At 47.0% G+C, this 24667-nt stretch overlaps 1 protein-coding gene across 1 annotated transcript in view; it reads right to left on the reverse strand.

Annotated features, from left to right (window-relative positions):
• Nucleotides 1-24667, reverse strand: part of TULP4 (TUB like protein 4) — an 82193-nt gene that overhangs the window by 13318 nt on the left and 44208 nt on the right. The window contains exons 5-10 of the mRNA XM_078055855.1: nt 23579-23713; nt 17203-17369; nt 9587-9811; nt 8392-8626; nt 3935-4079; nt 942-1086 (exon numbers count right to left, since the gene is read on the reverse strand). Coding sequence (XP_077911981.1) covers nt 942-1086; nt 3935-4079; nt 8392-8626; nt 9587-9811; nt 17203-17369; nt 23579-23713 — 1052 coding nt within the window. The remainder of the gene's footprint in view (nt 1-941; nt 1087-3934; nt 4080-8391; nt 8627-9586; nt 9812-17202; nt 17370-23578; nt 23714-24667) is intronic.

The raw sequence follows: 24667 nt of genomic DNA on the forward strand, positions 1-24667 counted from the left end.
CTCTGGGCACGTTTTCCTTTCCCTCTCCTTTCCCTCTAGTCACTGACCTAGAGAGGGTATACCTAGCTCTGAATCCATTTTTATCCTTGATATTCCTCCTGGAAACACCAGCTGCACTGATGCCAGTATGTCCCCAAACGACCCATTATCTGTTTCCTCATTCAACTAAAAAAATTTTTTAAAAATGATCAGTATGCTTAAGCCACGTGTGTATATGTGTGTGAACAGCAATAATAAAGATGAATAAAATGCGGCTCCTCAAAGAGCTTATAACCCAATGGAGGATACAGGCTTACAATTATTTGCAGACAAGGAAGTCACTGAGGAATGTGATAAGGGAGTTACAAACAAGATGCTTTGGGATTGCTGTGGCTGAGCCGGGGAAGGAAGCCTTCGTGATGAGTTCTATCTGGAAGCAAGAAGGGGGGGGTGGGCAGGTGACCCTGGTGACCCAGTCGCAGCAAAGGCACAAACGTAGAAGGAGGCCAGTCAACAGTGAGGCTGTGGCACTTGGAGGGCACTGAGGGGGACCAGGAGAGACAGACAGGCAGCGCCAGACTGTGGGGCTGCCACCAGGGACTGGCTCCTGTGGACACCAAAAGTCCACACATGGCTTGAGGGAGCAGAGGGGACAAGTGTGGACAGGTCTCAAGCTGTGAAAAGACTCATGTGGCAACAGGGGGGTGTCTGAGGTGGGATGGAGGTCCTGGGGGATATGGAGGTCCTGGGGCCTCCCTGAGGGCAGGGGTGGTGAGGAAGGCAAACAGGGCTCTGGTTCTCCATGCCCCGTGTCTGGAACGGCAGGGACAGGCACGGAGACTGGGGTGGCAAGTGCAGGGGTGATGTGCCCAGGACTCAGTCCCCATCAGGCACACACTGAGGAGGGAAGACAGGCAGGGGAGCATCAGAAACACGGGCCCGCCCTGGACCCCAGGTGCTACCTGAGTGATGTCTTCAAAGGGAAACTCTCTTCGCGTCAGACTGGGCGAGCCAATGGAGGGCTTGCGCATCGGCAACCGGGGAGACCTGGACATCTCCTGAGCAGCCCGGGACAGCTTGGGAGACTTCCGGGCCTCAATGTTGATCCTGTGGAGACAAGGTCAGGAGGGTCAGGCCCCACATGTGGGAGAGGCTCCCACTGCCGTGGCCCTCGCCTTCGCGCTCTGGTGGCCACCAGGGGCGCCACGTTCCCAGGGGCCAGGCCTCTTTACCCAAGCCTCTCCCGTCTGCTCTTGCCTTGTGAATATGAAGAAAGAAGAACAGAATTGCATATCGAGTAATATATATTTAAAAATATGGTAAGATCAGGGGCACCTGGGTGGCTTAGTCGTTAAGCGTCTGCCTTCAGCTCAGTTCATGATCTCAGGGTCCTGGGATCGAGTTTCACATCAGGCTCCCTGCTCTGCGGGGAGCCTGCTTCTCCCTCTCCCACTCCCCCTCTCAATTAAATAAATAAAATCTTAAAAAAATATGGTGAGATTAGACAAAGTGATTCATTTGTAAGGAACCTCAGAGAATTAAATGTGGTTCACTTTCTATGGACTAATAGTTAAGTTTAGAAACATCCACACGCCTTCTGCATGTGGGAAACTAGCAGGTGGGAAGAGCCAGTTTTCACCTTAAGGCCACAGTGATTTTACAATTCCTACTACAATGTTAGGATTTCAACAGATTTATCTAGCCTTTCACCAGCGATCATATTTAAATCAAATCTGTGGGTCTACAGTTTTCCTGCTGCCTTCTGATCCTACATTCTATCTCTGGTCTTCAGTTCTGTTTGTAACACAGGGACACATGTGTTAATGCCGGTCTACCCCCCAGAGAGTGCTGTTAAGGTCAATGGCAGTCCATGAAGAGGAAAGCCCTGAGCCTCACAGATACTGCTTGAGAGCTTGATATGATAGCGAGGGCTCCCAAAGTTTGGGTGGACAGGGGGCCCGAGCTGGTGAAAACTCTGTACGAGGACAATTAGTCCCGGCTGTGGCACGCAGGAGGATCCAACACAGGGAAAGACAGAAGGAATGAGGACCAGCTGCAGAGACTGCCACATCCAGGAACTTTAAAAGGACATTTACAGGTGAAAGATTTGGTTGCTTATGTGTTAAATGTTCTCCCTTAATTAATGGGAAAAGCTGAAACACTGTAGAAGTGTCGGAAAGTTCATAATTTTATTTGAGATTTTAACAAGCTTAGAATAAAGATGAAAAAATCAATCAATCAAATTGCTTGAGCAACTGGTTATCTATATGGGAAAAACACACACCATGCACAAAAATGAATCTGAGATTCAAGTATGAAAGCTAAAACTACAAAGTTTCTGGAAAGAACAAAAGAATGTCTTTATGACCTAAGGGTAGACAAAGATTTCCTAAACAGGACACAAAAAGCACTAATCATAAAAGTGAAGAAATTCATATTGAGTTAGGCCACCACATACGTGGCACTCCGGATCTCTGCCAAAGACTCATAGCTAGAATACATAAAGACTCTTGAAACTTGATGAAAGAAAAACAACTCGATAAAAAACGGGCAAAAGACTTAACAGACACTTCACAAAAGAAGAGCTCCAAATGGCCACTGAGCATATGAAAAACTGGTTAGCAGCAACAATCACTAGACATGTTGATGCCACGACATGCCCACCAGAATGGATAAAGAGTATCTTCTAACAATGACACTGCAACCGTGGGCGAGAACAGAAGCCTCACACGCCGCTGGCGGGAACTCAGAACAGCGCGGGCACCCTGGAATACTGGGTGGAATACGTTTATTGGCAGTTTCCGATAAACGTGTGCCAGGATCCGGCAACTCCCCTCCTAAGTGTATACCCGAGATTAAGGAGTGCAGGTGTCCATAAAAAGTCTTGTATAAGAATGTCTACAATGGTTTGATTTGTAATAGCCCCGGACTGGAAACTACCAAAGATCAATCAATTGGTAAAAGGAATAAACAAATTGTAGTATATCCATTCCAATGGAAACCACAGAGCAAAAAAGAAAAACCACTGATACACACCACACGAATGAATCTCAGTCATTATGTTGAGCAAAAAAAAAGTCAAATAAAAAAGGAGTATATACTGTTTGATTCCATTCATATGAAATTCAAGAACAAGTCAAACTCCTCTGCGGTGACAGAAGTCAGAACAGTGATTACTCTGGAGAAGGGACACGAGGAACTTTTCAGGAGGATGGAAATGTTACCTTCAACTGGGTGGTAAATATTCTGCTTTATCAACTGTGCAGGAAATTATGTCTTTGAGATCTGGGCAGATATGTACCTGTACATAAATTATATCTTAATTTTGCACAGCATCATTGAATTTTAGAGCTAAAGACAGCTTAGTGAAGATCTGGCCCACCCTTTACCTTCCACAGATAAGGACACTGGCATCCGGGTCACGAGTTCATTCAAGGTTATACCCCGAGGTCATACGGCCTTTGGGAGTGGAGCCAGGATCAGAGGGGACTCTCACCTAGGACACAACAGGCCCTTCTATCTACTCTTAGCTTTTTGCCACTCTTTAGGACAAACCTTTGGCATGTGAGATTTTTTTAGTTTACGATTTATTTCCAATTACAGCATTAGAAGGTATTTAAACTGGGCATTCTGTTCAATGCATTATGTTACACTCATCGTAAACCCTTCTCCTTACTTTTCTGGACTGGAAGAACCACCACATGCGCCAGGGAGCTTCTGCCACCCCATGCTGCCCATTGTCAGTACTAACCCTGAGTTCTGAGGACTTAGCAAACTTCCCATGGGTGGATTTGTCTACCCAAAGGGGAGAAGAAAGGAAAGCTCTAATTATTGCTGGCAGACCTTCCTGATGAAAGGCAGGGAAGCCCTCTTGCAGGGCTCTTCTGGCGTCGGCTTCAGTGAGGTTCTGCTGCAGACACAAACAAGGACGACCAGCCCTGGGGAGTGAGCTTACCTTGGGAGTTTGGGTGACTTGCTAGCGCGGGAGATTTTGGGGGATTTCTTGGCAGCCCAGTCGTCACTCAGTTCCACATCACTGGAGTCCGAGCAGTTGCAGCTGTCCAGCATGGAGGAGATCAAGCTGTTTCCGTAGATTTCATCTGGTGAGACACAACCAGCAGACTCTGGAAAGTGCTATCAGGAAGACCCTAATGAGGATCAGTAGCCCTGGAAACTACAGGACAGACCGACTCTATAGGCCAGCATTTTAAGTTCAGAGGTTGAAAGAGAAAGGACCAGAGCATGGTTTCCCTTTTACGTTTTTATGCTGTAACAATTTTCTAAGCAAAAGGAGGCAACAACTTCTGTTATCGGAGTGGGCATAGAATTTCAGTGTCTCTGGAATGTACAAAATAGTCTAGCAGTGTTTACTGCACAAAAAGCGGGAACCTCCCAGCACAACCACCCATCTGGGTTCATACAGGTTTGCAGGCAACTGGGGGACCCAGGCTGAGCAAGGGGCTTGCTGACTCACGGACCCCCCGCAAGACCCTGTTTCTGACCTGGGGCCTGCCAAGGCCCCCGCTGGTTCCAGGCCTGCTCTGGACTAGAAACCTGACAAGGTCAGGTCCACTGCAGGGACTCCCAGACGTTTACGCTGGCCTGCTCTGAGCGGCGGCTGGAAGGCAGGCCTGTGCAGGAGGCCTGTCCGTGGCAGTCCTGGGCTCTGCTGGGGGTGTTTGTACAGAAGCCGCTCGAGCTTCACCATCTGTCACTGGGCAGAAGGTCAGAGAGGTCCTACGGCAGAAGACGGTGCGCACAGAGGTTGGGCCATCACGAAACTGCACAGCGGATGAAGGTCATATCTGACACCTTCCTTGGAATCCCTCCTCCTTTACTGCCTTCCTCCCACCCCCCACATCCCTTCACTCCCCGAGCCCTGCTCTGCCCTCGCTCTAGGGAGCCCATCTGCAAAACCACTTCGTTTTGCTGACAAAAGCCTCATTCCCTCAAGGCTCCAAGAACCTCACCAGGTTATAAAAAAGCCCAACTGTCCAACTGCAATGAAATCATTTACGGAATTTGAGGGGACTTTATCATTCAAAAGGGCTATTTACATTTGAAAGGATGAGTTTGCTAAGATAAGCTCATCTCTAGTGTTTCTGAACATATGGAAGGGACATCTGTGAACAGGGACCTGTCTGAGGGCCCTGGAGGCAGAAACAGCTCGCCACACTCCCTGGAAGCAGGCTGTCTGAGACCCACGTCACCCTCTTCTTAAACGACTTCCCCATCAGAAGGCACGACCCATGAGGACAGCAAGCCGTGGAGGTGTGCACCTGCGTTTGATCAAATAAAAAGGCTTACTTCACATGCCCTGAGCAGTGCTTTACATTACTTGAGGAGTCACTTAGTCCAAAGACGCTTGGCCATGAGTCACGCAAGCATGTAAACGCACAGGAAGCTTCTGTGTGCTCGTGAACACGGAGCCAGCTCACAGGCCTGAGGAAATGCAGTAACGTGCTGTCCACTCAGCTCCTGACCTGCCTGCTCATCCAGGATTTTTCACAGTTGCTGTATGTCATGCCATTTGTTGTTGTCCTTGACTCATGCTCTAACACTACGCCACAGACTGGGCGGCTTACGGACAACAGAAATCTGTCTCCATTCTGGAGGCTGAAGTCTGGGACCAGGGCGCAGGTGTGATCATGTTCTGGTGAGGACGCTCTTCCCGGCCTGCAGTCGGCCACCCTCTTGCTGTGTGCTCGCTGGGTCTTGCCTTAGCATGTGTGTGTACATGTGGAGAGACAGAGCCCTCCCTCTTTTCTTGCAAGGCCACCAATCCGACTGGGTTAAGACTCTACCCTGACAGCCTCATTTCACCCAAATCACTCCCTAAAAGCCCTATCTCCAAATACAGTAACACGGGAGGTAAGGGCTTCAGCGTAGGAATTTCTAGGGGGACACAACTCCACCCACACTAAGTTCTGACTAAAGATGCCTTTTAAAAATTGGTGGATTTTTGCTTAAAAAAAATATGCTCTCATGTTATGCTCTCAATTATAAACATACACATCCTGAGGCGTGTGTCTGTTCAGCTGCGTGGAGAACACTTACGACAGTGGGTCACAGGCTTCGAAGCCCGACTGCCAGCCGGGCAGCAGCAGGTGCACACGTGGAGGTCTCACCCCAGACCCACCGAATGAGGCTAAAGGGCAGGCCTGGCAGCCTGTATTTAGATAAATACCCCAGGGGATCTGCAGGGAGGTGACCCCAGGACCACATTCTGAGAAGCACGGATGTGCAGGCTTCGAAGAGTTAATCAGCTCACGAGAAGTTCCCGGCTCCCCGAAGTCAGAAGTCAGCGCTCCTGCTCTGAACCGCGTCCGTATACCACCCGCTTGGCAATTACTCATGTTCTGCCTCGTGACACAGCTTCTGCGTCTGTCTTGAGGTCTTAAAATCTTGACATTCTTACTGAACTTTTCGAGTGTTGTCTTGTCACCCAAAAGAGGTTTCTGAACCCCCTGGAAGCAGAGACACCCGGACATTGCCCCATGACCACGGGAGACCCAACGATCGTGGACAAAGGGAGCACTGAATACATACTGTGCATCTGCTTTGCTTTATAACGTTCTGATTCTTTTAATTACAAAAATAAGACATCTTATTCCCCAGAGGACTGCCAGCAGTCGAGTCCACCCGCGTTTGCTGTGAGCTGGACGCGAACAGTAAGCAGGAGCAGAAGCCCCCAGCCAGCACGGGGTTTGGGAGCTCGAGGCCTCAGTGCCCCTCGGCAGCCCCGCCTGCGTCTTCTGTCCTGTTTTTAGTGCGGAATTTACGCACTTGGGACAGAAGCAAGCTCTTCACATCCGTTCCCTCAACATGCAATCTGAGGAGAGGTTTTATGAACTTGTACACATGGTGGGGAGCCTCAGACACAACGACCTCCGCCCATGAGAAGACTGCCGGGCCCCACACGCCCTCAGGCAGCACTGATCAGCACCGGCTCTTCCCCCTCCCCTTCGAGGTCAGTGCCCACTGCCCTCCTGTTCTCCTCGCTTTGCCTGCCTTCCTTCTCAATCTTCTCTCTCCTTCCGTTCTACCCACCTCCCTACCAGCCTCCAGTTCCGCTCACTTTCCCTGCTTTTGGTACTAGTTCATCGCATGACTCAAAAGACAAACAAATGGACTAATACCCAACGTGTTAAAGTACAGTTTTACTGCCTTCGGTTTTACACGGTGACCCTGACAGCAGAATGCCGCCATGGACGCTGAACCAATAACGCAGACCAGACAGAGGTGGGGCAGCGGCCCCGAGCCGAGTGAGCGAGCACGCCAGGCCGGAAAGGCCCGCTGCCCGTGACACTAGCGCGTCACCGTGCCTGCAGGGACATAGGGGGCAGAGGCCGGTCTAACGGGCGGGAGAGACAGCAGGAGCAGGGGAGTGGAGAGCGGTAGGCTCCCGTGACACAAATCCCTTTCGAGGTCAGGCGCGTGCCAGGCCCTGGGGTGGAGAGAGGAGGCCGTTCCCTCCGCCCAGGCCTCAGACGGAGCCGGGCCCAACAACCACCACAGGCCCCGCAGGACTCCAGCAGCCCGACTGACAGGTGGCCAGCACAGGAGGCTGGTGACGAGCAGGATTTCACGGGGGGGGGTGGGGGGGGCGGCAGTAGCACATGGGAGCCGGCCGATACTGCTGGGGAGGCACGCGGGCCTCAGCAGTCACTAGCTTAGGACACTGGGCAAGCATCCACGGTGCAAAGAGAAACAGCCAAGTCCCTTTACTCTGGAGGCTCCCACTCTAGGATGGCAGAGACGAGCATGCAGCGAGCACCCGGAGCACGCCAAGTGAGTACCGAAGATCAGTACAGGAGAGAGTTCTTAGAAGGGTAGAGTGAGTCATCATGCCAAAATCTTCATGGATGAGCAAGGAATTTTCCTCGGTAATCAGCTAAAAAGCAGCTCACAGTGGATTAGTGAGGAGCAGAAGTAAGATTCTAGCAGGAGGCTGAGGAGTAGGCTGAAGGTCTGAGAATTTTAATTCTATCACTCGCTCTGGGAGGGCAGAGAGGTACCTCCCTGTTAGTATCAGCTGGTCTCAACAGTACATTAAGGCCCTTGATAATACCTGATGAGTAACTAAAAGAGGAATCTACTGTTCCCAGAAAGCCTGGGCCAGCTTCCCCCTGACAGAGAGCTGATGTTTCCTCTATCCACGGCCCCAGTCACACGAAGCCTTACGGAGATCAGCCCCTGGCAGATCTGTTAAAAACCCATCAGAAAGTACATTTAGGGAATCATTAACTTCGATACAATTTTGGAAACGGGGCAGCTTCCAGGATGTTCCATGCCAGCCAAAACACAGGCTCACGTTTCCTAAGTAGGCACTGTCTTTGCACGGTGTCAGGAAAACTATTCCTCAACCACACCTAAGAATGAGGTCTTAGTCTCTGTGGCGCGGAGGCCCACCTGATTTGCTATCCGTCCGGGGGTCCATAATGACGAACTCTGGCCGCAGCTTGCTGATGCGCCGCCCCTTGAGGATGGGCACGAGCCCGCCCAGGTACTCCAGGTAGAGGGTGTAACACGGACCTCCCACCTCCGGGTCGTCCTCTGTGCGCTTCATGGTGCAGTGCAGACGCTCGTTGCCGGCTGAGGGGTAGCTGACAAAGTCTCGCATGTTGTTGGGATCTGGAATTGGGGGCTAGAGGCAGGACATGGAAAGAAACGAGTATGGACGTCACTGATTACTCCAACAGAGCACTGGCTGGTAGCTCGGGGAGGGTTAACGATGTGGTGTGGGACAGTGATTCTCAACTGTGGGTGTGCAGAAGAATCTCCTGGGACCTTTAAAAAAAATAGCGAAGCTAGAATCCCACCTCAAACAATGAAATTGGAATCTCTGGGAGCAGGGGATGGGCATGTGTATTTTCTAAAAACTCCCCATGTGATTTTAATGTGCAGCCAGGGTTGAGAATCCCTGGTACACAACCAAGATTGTAAAGCAACTTGAAAATACATCACAACAGATTCTAAAACTGATGTTTTAAGAAAAAAATCACCTGAACAAGTCAATCTGACGCTTAGAAGCACAGAGAGAATACAGAACAGAGAACACAGACAAGAATGTAAGGTGCGGAGGCCCCGAGGTTAGAGGAAAACCCGCACCTGAACAGCCCCTGGCAGATCTGTTCCACACACCACCAAAAACCTGACGAGCAATAGCGAGTGCGGGGTGGGGGTCACCCCTCCTCAGCACAGTGGCTCCATCCTCAGGACAGGGTTCAACCTGACCATTCCCGTAACTGGCGATGGAGCAAGCTACTCAAACTTCTCGGAACAGGTTTCCCACTTTTCTGAAGCATCTGCCAGGAAGTTAGGATTGAACAAGGCAGAATGAGCATCAGGATGGCATGGCACTCAACCTCCAAGACCGCCTTTGCCACGAGGAAGCTTACACCCCTCGCACAAGGCGAGTCTCTGGTGGAACAGCGGTGCCAGGGACAGACCGCAATCGGAAGCAGTGTCACCCGGGTACTCTCGCCGAGGAGCACACACAACTCCGGCCCGCCTGCTAGGACTCGGCCCCCCTCCTGGCCAGCCCTCTGGGAGTGGGGAGCCGGCAGGGGCCGAGGAAGAGCAGGGGAGGGTGGAGAGGCTCTACCTTGATGGTGGGGATGAAGGCGGTGGAGAGGTAGGAGCAGAGGCGGGGGGGCAGGGCCAGCTTGCTGACGTCCTTGTCCTCCCGCAGGGCGCTGGCCACGGCCTGCCGGCACAGCAGCTGCAGGCTGCACACGCGGTGCTCCACACGCACCACATACAGGGCCGGTCCTGAAGCCATCAGCAGCCGCGAGTCCCGGTGTCCCCAGCAGATGGAGACGATGGGGCGCTGCCGGGAAGTGAGGGAGGCGACACTCAGGTTCTGCTCTTGCGGTAAAGCACAGGAGGTCATGCACGGGTGTGTCAAGCAAAATAAAGTGACCTAATAGTTGCCGAGAATATTGGTTTTGAAAAGTATAATAGACAATGAAATACTACATCACAGAAATTCACTATTTTCATTGGAAAATAGTCAGGTCCCCAGGCCAGAACACAAAGCACTGGAATAGTTTTGCGAAGTTCTTTTATGTGTATTATCTCATTTGATTCGGTACCGTAAAACCTAACTTAGCTCTGTATAATGATGTCTCTGCTGGAAGATGCACTTAGCCTGGGGTACAGTAACCCACATTCCTTACTGAACTCTGGTTATCTGGATCCCCAAGAAACCAGTGGTTGTTCCTGTGGCCTGGGGAGGTGGTGAGGAGGCAGACCAGATGGCCCTTCCCTTCGGTCCTGACAAGGAGCATTTCAGAGTGAAATCGACGCTGGTCCGGGTCACATGCTGTGTGACCTGGGGACTCATCTACAACCCCGGGATGTCTCGCATGTTCTCAGGAGTAAAATGGGAGCTGTGAGGATTAAAGGAGAGGGAAGATGCCAGAGGTACTTCCAAGACCTATCATAGGCTATAACCCACAGTCCCTGAATGACGGTTCCCCTTGGCTACGGGCCAGAAGAAGAAAACAGAAAGCTCCCCGGGGAGAGGACAGTGGTGGGGGGACACACAGTTCCTGTGGTGGCTGCTCCAGGGGGCTGGGACCACCACCGCTGCTTTGAAAGGCATGCTAACTCCAAATATGCAAGTCAGAAACTAGTTATAGTGAAAAAACTCCGAGGCTCCAGGGTGCCAGCTAAGTAAGATCCACCAAGAAAGGAGGAGGAGGCGGAGGGCTGTGACGGGGAAGCCGCGGGAGAATCGGTTCATTCCTGTCCAGCTGGATGGGGCTCTAATTTAGTGAGGTCTTGAGGAGCTGGAAAGATCAGAAGTGGGGTGTCAGATCTGTTATAGGAGTGACAGGAACAGAATTTTCACAGCACTTCAGTGACAAACATCAAGATAAAAGGAACAGATGAAGACACTTGCTTAAAATAGCCTCCAGGGTCAGCTAATCCTGGTTTCAACTTCAAAACAAAATGCAAGGCTGAAGATACTCCATCTTCTCTTTCCATCTCTGTGAGCCCAGGCAGTGCAGGTTGGGACCCCAGCCGCGACCCCCTGGAGGAGGACCACGGAGCCTGGAACTCAAGTGTGCAGGCCTCCAGATACTTCCAGATGAGCCTCCTTACAAGAGGATCCCACAAGTGGGGCAGACCTCACAGAGTAAGCCGTAATCACTACTGGAGACAAAGCAGATAACACACACAAAATACACAAAAAATTCCTTTGCTATCATCAATCCCCGGAAGTGCAGGTTACACATCTGTCCTCCTGTCCCCTCTGTCCTGCCTTCTGCTTTTCATAGTAGCAGTTAAAACATGTTTTGGGAGGATCTTACATAAAATTATCATATGATAAGTATGTAGCTCATATCTTTGTATAAAGGAACTTAAACCACTTAACACAGACTTTCAAGGTGGATGAAAATTCTCTCTCTCACAGCCTCACAAGCACATACAGCAGCCCATTTAGTCCTTTCAGTTCTGCCATGGAGGTATCGTTACTCTCACCTACCTTGCCAGAAGCCCAGGAGCCCGGCGCTTGGAGAGGCTAAGCTACAGCGAGTACCCAGGAGAGCCATGGTTCTCGCCCACTTCCTTCAGCCCCACGGCTGTGCTCCTTACCTGGGTGTTCCCTCCTCTCCTGTCCATATACCACACATGGCCTAAAGAATGCCAAATGCCCCACGAACAAACTGAACTGTCAGTCGCGAAGTAAGAGACCCAAATTGTCCCCGTAATCCATTTGGTCAAGGCAATTTGACTCCGAAACAAACCGGACAACATGTCTGCAGAAGAGGCAAACAGGAGGAGAAACAGGCTGTGTCATTAGCAAACGGACAATGACCAGAATGATTCGCTACGGCAGGAAAGAATCTGCAGGTCACGTGGGCCCAAAAGTGGGGATAAATTAGCCAAGAAGTGCTGTTAACGTGCACAAGACAGCAAGAGACAGCCTGTCTGGAAGGTGAGGAAGGACCGTGCTCCCGTCCTGCGCATGATATCCACTAAGACAGACTTCTCCGCAAGGAGGACTCATAGGGCGGGAAAGGGTGAAAACCAGAACCCAGAGCAAAGGGCGGGAGGTAAGCGGCCTGAGGACATGATACCTGCGGAGTCTCAAAGGGGGAACTGTTATCCGGAGCAAGGTTACCGGGAAGTACCAAGAATACCAACAGGGATTTATAGCACAGCGTTTGGGGTGAGCATTCACTTACTTGTCCACATCAGTGATTGTCTGTTTCAGTAAAGAGGGGAACACATGCTCATATAAGTTATTTTTTCAGCATATACTCCACGTAGGATGATAAAGTAGCAAAATAAATACTGGTACCTTTCTACACTAAATGTTAAGGCTATAACAGAAAAATAAAGAATTTACAGATAGTGAGAGCTGATCTTCTTGCCTGAAGGTTTTAAGGTCTCTCTGATGTGGGGAAATTGATTATTGTAATTCCCATTGAGTGGAGGAGGGCGGCAGTGGGGCCATGACCTCAGGATACCTCTAAGTCCTGTAAGCCTGTACAAAGACTATACTATGTATTTGAAAGTTGCTAAGAGACACTGTATCTTAAATGTTTTTCCCACAAAAAAGAAATGATAATTATGTGTTGTGATGGAGGTATTAGTGAATCTCATGATGCAATCCTACTGCAATACCCAAGTGTATCAAATCCACACTTGTATACTTGAAATTTACAGAACCTTCATGTCAACTCAACAGAGCTGGAAATCAACAAATAAGAAACCACACAGGAAATCCTTTTATACCTCTCTAATACTTTTATACCGTTTTTATGTGTCATCTTACTTTTCTAAAGTCTCATTTCCTTTTGGTGCCAAATTTCCTGTGCTGTTTATGGGTAGTTCAGCCTACAAAGCCCTCCCTACAAATGTCCTGTTGTTTTGGAAAGAACAAGACTCAAAGTGGATGTACACGCACATGCCCGCAGACATGGGGTGTGGGGTGTCTCGATTCAGCTGCCTCCCAATCAGTGCTTTCTGCCCTCCGTCCCCTAGGATCTGTGGTGCCAGCAGAGAACGAATCCACGGCCTGCCTGCCCACAGCCCTCACCCACAGAGCGCCGTCCTAAGAACTGCCCACCAGCCAGGACTCACGACAGAAGAGAAACGTACCAAATGGTTAATTCCAGTAAACCTGGAACAAGATAAGGGTGCACACTAACACAACTCCCACAGATGAATGCTTTTGTTTGAACAGCTGCTATCTGCTAGGGAAAAACTCAGCTGTAAATCTGTGGACTTAATCTCTCAAATCACACAAAATGACTATTTTTAGAACCAATGGCTAGAACTGTGAAGTTGGTAACATTCAAATCTTAATTTGTGTAGGGAAGTTCACATACTTTGCACGTCTAAATCCAAGGCAAAAGGACAAGAAAATGAGCTACATTTCAGGGAGCATTAGTGTGGGAGAAATCAAGTGCTTTGGTGAGTTTGATGGAACAAGGAGAGGTATTGCTCAGCTGCAGAGAGAGGCTACTCATATGGAGGTTTGGTGAGCGGCTAACACACAGTCAGGTTGTCCTCTCAAGGATCTCCCTGTCTCGTCTGATGCTGAGCCACGTGAGGGTGGCAGGGTAGTCTGCTCCTCTGACTTCCTCGGCTACAGCTCATGGACTGTATTAATAAATGGCTGGTTTCAGCCCCTCTGGCACATGAAGACAAGCTACATTCCTCCCAACCTTACCTCCTGCTGCTATACAATACACACCACACACTCATCCAGTCAGTCATTCAGGTAACTGTTAGTTGTATACGATGGGTAAGACACGTTCTAGGTGTTGGGGCCTGATACTGAATAAAATAAATTCCCTGCCCTTATGGAGCTGACACTCTGAGGTGGGACAGGGAGAGAGATGCGTATCTTAGTCCCTCCGAGGAGGACTACCTGTTCATGTCAGGTAGTGAAGAAGGGCAGGATAAGGGACTTGAGAAAGAGTGAGGGGGTCATTTCAGACAGAGGGGAGCAGAGAAGGCTGCTCCAACAAGGCAGTTTCAGCAGAGGCCTGACTCAGATGGAGTTTATTTAAATTTTAAAACACTGAAAGCTTCCTCACCGTATTGCTATTTTTGTATCTGCAGTGAGTTGCATGGAGTCCTCTAAAAATTTAAGAGGAATAAAAAACAAGATGTTCTTTCCATATTAAAGATAAGCTGCTCAAGCAAGATAAAAGACAACAGACAACAAAAGAGTCAAAGCCAGCTGTCCCAAGAGAGGGACCACGAGGCTGTCTGAACCCACAGTTTCTGGCTGATGAGGGCCCTGGGCTGAGGACTAGGGATGTGGACCACTGACGCGTCCGATCCTGTGGGTGTCAGAGGGCCCTCCTGGCCTCCCACAGTCACTGCAGCTCCACCCCTCCCTTCTGCAGCTCCCCTAAGAAGGTAGGATGATCTCTGTCTTAGAGGAAATACACTTCAAATGTCTAATATTTGAAGAGGATGTCTAATGTTTGTATAAGTGTATACAAAGGGAATGCCTAATGTTTGTACAAGTGTGTACAAAGAAAAAGCCTTCTACAACAGTTCACTTTTAAATAGACCAAGTTGGGTGAGTGGTCACCATCAAACTATATTGGCTGGAGCCATGGACAGTTTTGAATGTTAAGCCATAATGATTTGGCCACTAAGGTGCAGTAGTAAAAGCTAGCTCAGCATCCAGGCACCCACATCTCGGTTTTAAAAGAACATACCATTCTTGTATTCTGAAAGCAGACAACCTCAGGAAGTACCATCTATTTATAGCAAATGGGGGAGAAAGCACTCTTGTGGCAGCTTCATAAGAATAGGTACAGTGAGTCCTCAACAAAGGGGGGCAATATATACCTTTGCTAATGGACACTCCTGGAGTACAGAGTCAATGACCATAAATGCAATCTCTCATTTCATTTCTTGTTTCCACACCACCTCTTCCTCTCCCTTCTCTCTTAATTTTTTATCCAGATATCTTATATTAACAACTGAAACTTACAGAACATAAGTTGACCCCTCCAACATGACTTTCATGCAAAAAACATTCATAAAGCTAAAACAAAACCAACCAACCAACCAACCAAAACCCCAGACCCAAATTACTTAAGTCTGTGAACTTCAGCAGGTAATGCTAACTCTAAAAATCCGTTGTCAGATTAACAGATATGCAATTACATATAGCTGGTCACAGAAATAGCTAATGAGGTAAATTACAGAATTTTCAATTACAACAGGTAGAAAGTAAAGGAAAACAAACTGCAGTATATTTCCTTATAAGAGCTTCAGCCATTAGCATTGCTGTTATGAGTAAATCAGGAGAATCAATTTTAAAGCTGAGGCTGCCACAAGTTTGTGCCCAGCAACGGCTTTGTACACAACCTACAATCTAATTAACTTGGAAATAAATTATCCAATCTAAATTGCATTTAGTTCTTTCTATAAACAGCCCAATAAATTTCCTAACTTCCTTCCTGCTATAAAAATGTCCCTTCCTTTGGACAACTTGAATAGCATAGCACAGATAACCTGTGATTTTAGAATCATTACAGAAAAAAGTTAGGATGGTGCCACCTACAATTAATGTTGTACTTGATTTTTAATAGCATCATTATTTAACTTTATATTAATGAGGCAATTTTTTCAATGGTTGAAACATCCTCAAATGAAAAAAAGAATAATTTATTAAAATGCTGAGACACTAGATGGATATTTTTCCCGAAAGGAAGATCAGCTAAGCTCCCTTCTTAGCCCTGAGCCCCAAACAGTTAAAATTCAAGACCTATGTTAGTTTCACATTATAGTTGATGAAAACGTCTGCAGTGGTTGAGGTCACTGAGCCTCTACCATATTCTAGGCACAATGACGATCAGAGAAATGAAGAAAATGTGATCTTTGACTTCAAGAAGATAAAACAAGTAGACAGAAAAGTATAATAATTATCAGAAATATCAAACATCCCAAGGGGATGCTTCACAGAGAAGAGGGGTTGCAATCATTGGCAGATTTACAAAAGGATATGACTGTGCTGGCATTAAGGAGGATGGACTTCCCCACGCTGACATGGCGGGGAAGGACATTCCTTGTAGAAGGAACAGAATGCCAGCAGGAGGGGCGCCCTGAGTCAGACAGAATAGTGGACAATGCTGAATTTACCTGCAGTGTGTTACAGCACTGCAACTCACAAATATTCTAATAAATGTAAAAGCCTTACTAACTCAGAAAGGGCTGGAAATTCCCATCCTCTCCTACTTGCCTTTCAGTGAGGCTAGGGACAGAAAGTCAGCATATCATCTGACTGGAAGGCACAGAGCCTACGGGTTCAAACTGTCAACAGAAAGAATTACAGAAAGCATATGTTGACAACTTGTCCACCCATCAATCATACCAAGCAAATATTTACTGAGTACCTACTATTTTGCAGGGGAATGCACTGGCAGTTTCAGTTTTGTAAGATGAAAAAATTCTGGAGATTGATTAAACAATAATGTAATATAGTTCATGCTATTGAAATGTACACTTAAAAATGATTTAAAAAGGTAAATTTTATGTCATGTGTATTTTTTCACAAATAAAAAAAAGACATATTTAAATAATGAATGTTTATATCTAATTACAAATTTCCCCAAATCTGGTATACCTGCCTCTTAGAGCTGAGTAAGGTTAGGATGTAAGTCTCTAATGTGTTATCACCCCTGTCAATCCTCAACTCACTGGCAGACCTATCTCCACTACACCTGACTGAGAATTTCGTCCTCCATGACAGCTGATCCAGACCAGAAGTGAACTGGTCTAAAGATCTCTGGGAAATAAAAACAAACAGGAAAGGGCTACCTGTGCATCTTTCCTAAATATCTTTAAGCTTTTTTACCTACGGTTTAATAATTTGGTTCAGATGTAAAAGTACATTGTTGGCATAAAAAAACATAAAATCAGAGCAAATAAATGAAGATTCAGCACACACTTCTCTAAGTTTCTAACTTCTACTTGGGACTGATGATAAACACCAGCTCACTCTGCTTACTCACTGTCCACTCTTTTGAGTGGGGAATGTAATAAAGTATTCTGGTTAAAGGCAAAAACTTGTTCCTCTCTTTATTTTTTCTGGTTTATACTCCATAATTTAATTAAGGTCAATGAGAGATTAAAATCTGTTGAAGATAATTACAGTAAGCATACCCAAGTCTCGGTATTTCACAGAGCTTGGGGAGCATACTAACACAGTGAAGGTCTGACACACATCCTTACTTGTACAAGCGTGTCCAGAGTAAAGATGTGCTCCCCGCGGACATTGTAGAACTTGACCATGGCACTCTTCAGAAGAGGGCCGTTGGGGAGGTCACCAAGCTGGGTCTGCCGTTCCATACCAGCGACAGCCAGGAGGTCTCCCTGGGTGCACCACTGCGCCACCACCTCTGAAATCACAAAGAAGACGGTCAGCACGACGACATGATCCTCCCTGAACTTCACTGTTTAGAAAACAGCTGCTGAGCAAATATAAGGTGGCTCTTCCCCTTTTTCTCACGAAGACAACAGCTACCCATTTCTCTGACGACGATACAGACTCTATTTAAACAGGAGTCTATTACCTGGATGGGGAGTGCAGATCCCCTGAAACACAACTCTACCAGGTAAAAGCACATATGCCGAAGCCGGCCTGTTAAATATCTAACTCCGAAATCAGCAAGACTCTGAGAGCACAGGTAAGATGACCAGACCTAGGACTGTCCATCTACTGCTTGTGCCCCCATGCCCAGCGACGACTCCAGGAGTTTACAGATGCAAAAAGTAGGTCAAGAGCAAAGTCTAGGTTTACATTCATTTGATTTCTGTGCACTATTGGGCAGATAAAGTTCAGATAAAGGACATATCTGCGTATGAGGCCCCTGACTTTTATTCCACATTGGGATGTTGTGGGGGCTTAGAAAAGAAGATAAACACTTCTGGTGGATGGGAGTGTTTTCAGAAATTTTCACCCTAGAGATGTGACGCCCACCTACAAACCATTCCATACCTGTAAGAAATGGCTATGAAATGGTTTGTCTAATCCCAACGTGAGCAATTTACTTATTCTGGCTGGTCAAACAAGCTACTCGTACTAGTAAGATCTACAGCATAGCTCTTTCCCATTAAGACCCGAGAGCTCTATCTGGCTCATCCAGAGATTGTTGAAATCCACAACTCAGAGGCCTCTCTGAGCAAGGCTGCCTGGAGCCTGAAGGTCCTTGGTCACGACAGGATGCAGGTCAGAGCCAGGTCTAGAAGCCAGCCGCACCTGGGCCTCAGCAGGTCACACGTGACCACCACCGCTTTCCCTTCGTCATGGGCAGTGCTGATTCTGACGTAAAGAACAGCGTGTTCCGGGGCGCCTGGGTGGCCTAGTCATTAAGCATCTGCCTTCGGCTCAGGTCAGGATCCCAGGGTCCTGGGATCAAGCCCCACATCAGGCTCCCTGCTCGGCAGGAAGCCTGCTTCTCCCTCTCCCACTCCCCCTGCTTGTGTTCCCTCTCTCGCTGTGTCTCTCTCTGTCAAATAAATAAATAAAATCTTAAAAAAAAAAAACAAAAACCAGCGCGTTGTGAGGTCACCAGTGCTCCCTGACTTCCTCAGAAGACCCAACAGTGGTCCTTGGCACAAGACGGCTCTCTGGACCTGGGAAGAGAGAGCTTGAGCATCAAGTGAGCCACCGACAGGAGCCAGAGACGGAGGGAGCAGAGGGCTGAGTGAAGGCAGTTACAGACAACCCCGAAGTGAAAAAAACTCTACACTAGGATAAGGAAGCAAGGATACAGAAACCTAGACGTGGTCAGGACAGAACCTTTCCTGTCCTAGAAAGTTCTTGTAAGCTATGCCCATCTTATGTTAGACTAGAAAATAATCCCCAATACTTTTGCCCAATCTTTTAGTAATAATTTTTTAATTTTTAAACCTTTAAAAATTTTTTTTAAAACATAAGGCAGGGAAAGATGGGGCGCCTGGGTGGCTCAGTCGGTTAAAGCGTCTGCCTTTGGTTTGGGTCATGATCCTGGGATCGAGCCCAGCGTCAGGCTCCCTGCTCAGCGGGGAGTCTGCTTCTCCCTCTGCCTGCCACCTCCCCCTTCTTGTGCTCTCTTTCTCTGTCAAATAAATAAATAAATCTTTAAAAATAAAATATAAGCCAGAAAGAACGAACTAACGCTTTACTTAGTAATCCTTTTTTCACTTTTCCTGAAGTTCTTAGCACAGAGTCAGTCTCTAGGGATGTAGGGAGTTCCAAGACACAAAAGAAGCCCATCCTCCCGAAGTACCAACTTTTCTTGGTGATTTTTTTTTTTTAAGGTAATCTCTACACTCAACATGGGGCTCAAACTCACAACCCCGAGATTAAGAGTCTCATGCTTTACCGGCTGAGCCAGCCAGGCACCCCTTTCTTGATGATTTTGAGGTGTTCTGTGGAGTTTTGGTCTCTTAAACACCATACACACAGAAAAAATTAACATAGTCCCACTATTCTACTTTATCCAGACAATCTTATGGATCTTTTTTGGTAAAAGCCTGGAGGGTCAAAATTTTACATGTATTAAGCAATGAGAAAATTCAGTGCTTTTGTGTTAACAAGAGCCCCTCATGTGGTATTAGCGCTGGGTCAAAAAGAGGCAGCCAAGTATTAGTGGAGAAAGAACAGTGCTCTTACCAAACACCACAAGTACTCAAGCTGCTGGCTAGAAGTCTGAGATTCACAGGGGCCTCTGTCCCTTGCATGTCCATGTTGATGATTTGCCTTTTTACTAATCCTTAGATACATGTGTACTTGCATTTGTGTACATGGATTGTGTGTTGAGAGGGAGAGAGTGAGTATGTGCACAAAGTAGGAAACTGTGTAATGGTAAAATGACACGTACATTTTTTTCTTTAATAACAGTGCTTCTGGTGAACATACTAAGGACCGAACATCAGCATGTACTCAGTGAGGATGATGGGTACAACCTCTACCAGCCTGAACTATAGGAGTAGACAGGACCACTGACCAAAACCACTCTACCTCAAAATCAAAACCACCTCTTGACTTTCTCAGTGTGTTCTATGAAGTGACAAAAAGAGGAAATTCTGTAAAACAAAGAAACAAAGCCTAGAGGTTTAAATTCTTTGATTTTTAAGACAAATGTGAGGTGAAATGAGCAGTGCCTTTGAGAGCTTGCTTTACTACAAGAGAGGAACTGGTTAGATCAGAGAATTTCTGAGCTCATCACTGAACTGTTTTTCCTTGAAGGGTAGCAGAATATGCCACTTTGAAATACGCCACACTGGCATAAAAACTAGTTTGAGCTAAAGGCAATTGAGAAGCAACAGATACAAAAAAAAACCTCTCTCCCTCCTCCCTATTTGCCAAAAAGCAGGATGTAAATTTGGGAAGGCCGCACTCCCCCACCACACCCTCTCACCAGGAAGGACAGAAGTTAATCACTGGAGACATCTCTAGACCCTTATCAGCCCACAGACAGCACCAGGAGAATCTACATGACAAACTTCAGGAAGGAGCCCTATCTTCCATTAGACGCCCATATGTTTACCTTCCCACAATCTGCTGCCCTAGAAACTTCAAGTCCTTTCCCTTTGTCTTGTCACTTCTCCAAAAACATATTATTCTTTTGTTAACATGCTATATGAGCCCAAGTTCTACCCACCCCTTTGAGTTACTCATCTCTGAACACTTCCACAGGTAAATGCAATGCACACGTTAAATACTTTTTCTCTCATCAATCTGTCTTTTGTCAGTCTAACTTATAGGGCCCCAGTCAGAGAACCTAAGATTTCTAGAGGAAAAAGTCTTTCCTCCCCTACATTGTCAAGGAAGAGTATCGTAACAACAAAGGGTAAAAACCCCAAATAAGGTAAACTAATTTATGGTTTACCATGTGATAAACATAAGTCCCCAAAGTTGGGATACCCTGCATACTTTTCCTCAAGGCAGAATTTCCTCAGCAAACATCTGCAAAGCAAAATTACCCACCACCCTATGAATCTGCAATGAAAATGAAGTTTGATAGTTGTGGAGAAGAGGCTGGTCATGGGGACTATGAGCTCTTTGCCATTCTATGTTCTTTTGCAATGACACAAATTACAGTGATGGTGATAAATTTGAAAATATCATGAGTCATGTTAATTCACTGGAAAAGTTCTCTGATATTTCTTTTGAAACAGTAACAAAGATGAGACCCTTTTAGTCCACCTTATGTGATAAGCAACTGACCTGTCTACAGTAGGATAGATTCCCGTGGATGGAGAAAGTTGCCACATGCCATCTTGGCAGCATTCTGGCTACTTCTTCCCACTATTTATTAACATACCCCATGAAGTAGTGAACAAAAAAAAACAAATGAATTAAAAAAAAAAAAAACTGGTGTTGATATTACAAGACCAAGTCCTCATAATATTCTGAAACCAAGACAGAAGAGAGAAACTGCCTATATCCAGTACCTAACAGATGACACTGACTCACTTAAATTTCATCTAACTTCTTACAATTGAGAAGAGTCTGTGCAAAAGCATGTCCGCCCATGAACGTGTAAGGTTGAAAACACTTTCATATTAGATTTAGATTTCTAGTCAGGCAATGAAAAGAATGCTAAATGTGACCATATTTTTAGGATAAAACTCAAGTCAAAAACTTGCACATTTGGGAGGGCCACCCTGGGTTACCTTCATAAGCCACCTTACATGTGTTCCTAATCTTCCAGCACACACCTGGTGGGGATGTGTCGGAAAGACAGAAAACAAACCAATATGTCCAAGAAAGAAAAAAACAGTTTCCACAGGTAAGCAAGATGGCAAAGAATTAGAAAAATTTGCTATATAAAGAACACAGTGGGACTGAGTGGTAAGTATGCTATTTTCAGTCCTGATCAGATACTCAGTAAGGAACAAAGTTCAGGACTCCAGACTAGAGGCAAGTTCTGATGAAATTAATCAACTTGGTTAAAAGTTTAAAAATAGTTTCTTTTTTTTTTAAATGATTTTATTTATTTATTTGAGAGAGAGCATAAGTGGGGGGGAGGGGCAGAGAGAGAGGGTGAAGCAGACTCCCTGCTGAGCAGGGAGCCCAATGTGGGGCTGGATCCCAGGACCCCGAGATCATTCCCTGAGCCGAAGGCAGACACTTAACTGACTGAGCCACCCAGGCGCCCCTGAAAATAGAATTTCTGAAGAAGAAAAGAAGAGCTTGGATTACTAAATATATGTGAGAATTTATGATGACCATCCCTGCATTTTAGCTCCACAAAGGTCAGAACTTTCAGAAAAGAACACAGAAAAGCCCAAGGAATTTAAGTTTATCATCATCACACACAAAAAATACTTAGCTTCTAAAGGAGCCCATTTGTGGTATAAAGAAGGACTTCTACATAGTTCATGTCCCTCAGGAGTTTATAGGCTAAATAATTCCTTACAATTATAGTTTTGAAACAGCAAAATGGGACACCCAAAAAAGGGAGCAGAACTTCTAAAAATATTCTATAGTTTTGGGGTGCCTGGGTGGCTCAGTCAGTTAAGCGTCTGCCTTTAGCGCAGGTCATGATCCCAGGGTCCTGGGACTGAGCTCCACATCTGGCTCAGTGGAGGGTCTGCCTCTCCCTCTGCCCCTCCCCCCCAGCTCATACTCTCTCTCTCTCTCTCTCAAATAAATAAAATCTTTAAAAAAAATTCTATAGTTTTAAAATAGAATTATTAAGTGCTTGGGGGTATGCAGGCAGGTATGATGCATTCCAGGCAATCAACAGTTAAGTATATGGATTTGAGTCTCCCTATCCCTGTGATTCCTGAATAATTCAGACAAGAAGCACATGACAGGACTCTCTGGTCTGAGGGCCAGTTCCGAATGAAAGTAGCAAGTTGAACTGCAGGTTCTGATTTGCCCTTGATCTCCCATTCAGATTAGAGTAGGTCCCTTTAACTTGAGACCAGAGGCAGTCCAGAAATTTCTACATGCACCATTTAATCCTGAAGAGACAGAACCGTTTTTCCAAAGAACTCATTAGGGTCACAACGTGAATATTCTCAAACTGCAAAATTTGGAACACACCAAATGCCCACGGACAGCGATTTTCTTGTGAGATAACAGATTTCATAACATCTGTCAGGAAAAGTGTCAGCACTTGGCGGCTGATGTTTACATCAGTGCCTCAGTCTGGCAACTGTGGGACCTCCACAGTCTGCTGCTGAGGTAACTTTACCACGCAACCATCAGCTCCTTAATAAGCCTCAAGGTAACGGGGGCCTCTGTGAAGCTGTGCCGTGCACGGTCTGCTGCCTCAGGAACAGCAGGTGCTGAGGTCCGATACTGTCCAGACATAATGTCAGCCAGAGGCCAACACCACACACCTGAGAAAGATCACTCTCGTCATAGCAGGAAAAGAACAGAAAGACGAAGACCTTCAGGAGTCCCTCCTCACGATAAGCCTGGGTATCGACTTGTCAGATAAGCAGAGGAGCGAAAGGAAATGGCCTTCATTAACAGACTCCATTAAGCCTGGAAGAGGTCACTGCAGAGGGATGGGAACGGATAAGGACTGGGCGTAGGACACCCACTGGAAGGCAAATACACACAGGGCTGATGTGTGGGCCTGGGGTCCCGTGCAGCCTTCTGTACCTTTCAGCCCTGAGCGGATGACAGTAGGAGACAAGTCATCGTAGTTGTTCATTAAGCTGATGTCCCCCGAGGTGAAGCTGACGGTGAGTAGTGGCTTGATGTTCTGCACCGGGATGGGATACGCTGCTGGACCGTCTGCCGGGACAAAAGTGCTGAGTGAAAAGGAGGCAAGGCACACATGACCCCAATCCAGGGCGCACTGCTGTAGTCCTGCAGACGGCCTGAAAAACTGCCTGACACTGTAGATCAGACTCTGGGCTGGGATGTTACCGATTACGGCCGGGTTCTATACCACTCAGAACCTACCCAAGGTTGGTTACCAGAGAGATGCTTACCAGAGAACTCTGGAATCAAAGAAAGACGGGGGCAGCTAACCCTGGAGGCACCAAGTGGGGTCCCTTGGGCTCTGTCGTATGGTGGTGAGAATATGTGTGAAAAGATTATTAACTTGTGTGTTAATGTGTCATGTTTCTAATGATGTGTAAACATCAATTATTTTAACGTCATATAATGTGTAAGGATGGTGGAAAGAGGGATGGAAACGATTTCTGAATCCTGGCCCAATGCACAGAGAAAAGTCGCTTTTCAAAGCTAATGCTCCTTCATTGAACATTGTAAGAAACGAGGAGCCACAGCTGCCACGCTGAGCTCTTTGTCAAGTTTTTACCATAACAGACCCCAAATCTGGAGACAGGCCAAGGCTGGATGTGGCTCGTAAAGAATTCTGCTACATCTGCAGTGCGTAGCCAGTATAAAGAAAATTCTGCTTTCTAAGTTCAAGGAGTACTCACGGACGCTAAGGAAAAGCCGTGATGTGATGGGTCATGTTCTGGACTCTTCCACATGTTGTTTCAAACGTAAAAGTCAGTCCCTCCCACAGGCCAGGATAAATCAGGGTCCTTTCAGAAGAACCCTGGAGGCCTCACACCCATGCTGAGTTCATCCCTGGCAGCCATCCAGGCTGGGGCGGCCTGACATCCACAGGCTCACCCCCAACTCGGGTTGTGAGCCTGTGGAGGATCCTCAGATGTTACTTTCCTTTGCTCACTTTAAGATGCTCAACTTCCCTGGGCCACCAAGAAAAACCCT

The sequence above is a fragment of the Halichoerus grypus genome, chromosome 9, assembly GCF_964656455.1.
Source record: "Halichoerus grypus chromosome 9, mHalGry1.hap1.1, whole genome shotgun sequence".
In the NCBI taxonomy this organism is placed as follows: Eukaryota; Metazoa; Chordata; class Mammalia; order Carnivora; family Phocidae; genus Halichoerus; species Halichoerus grypus.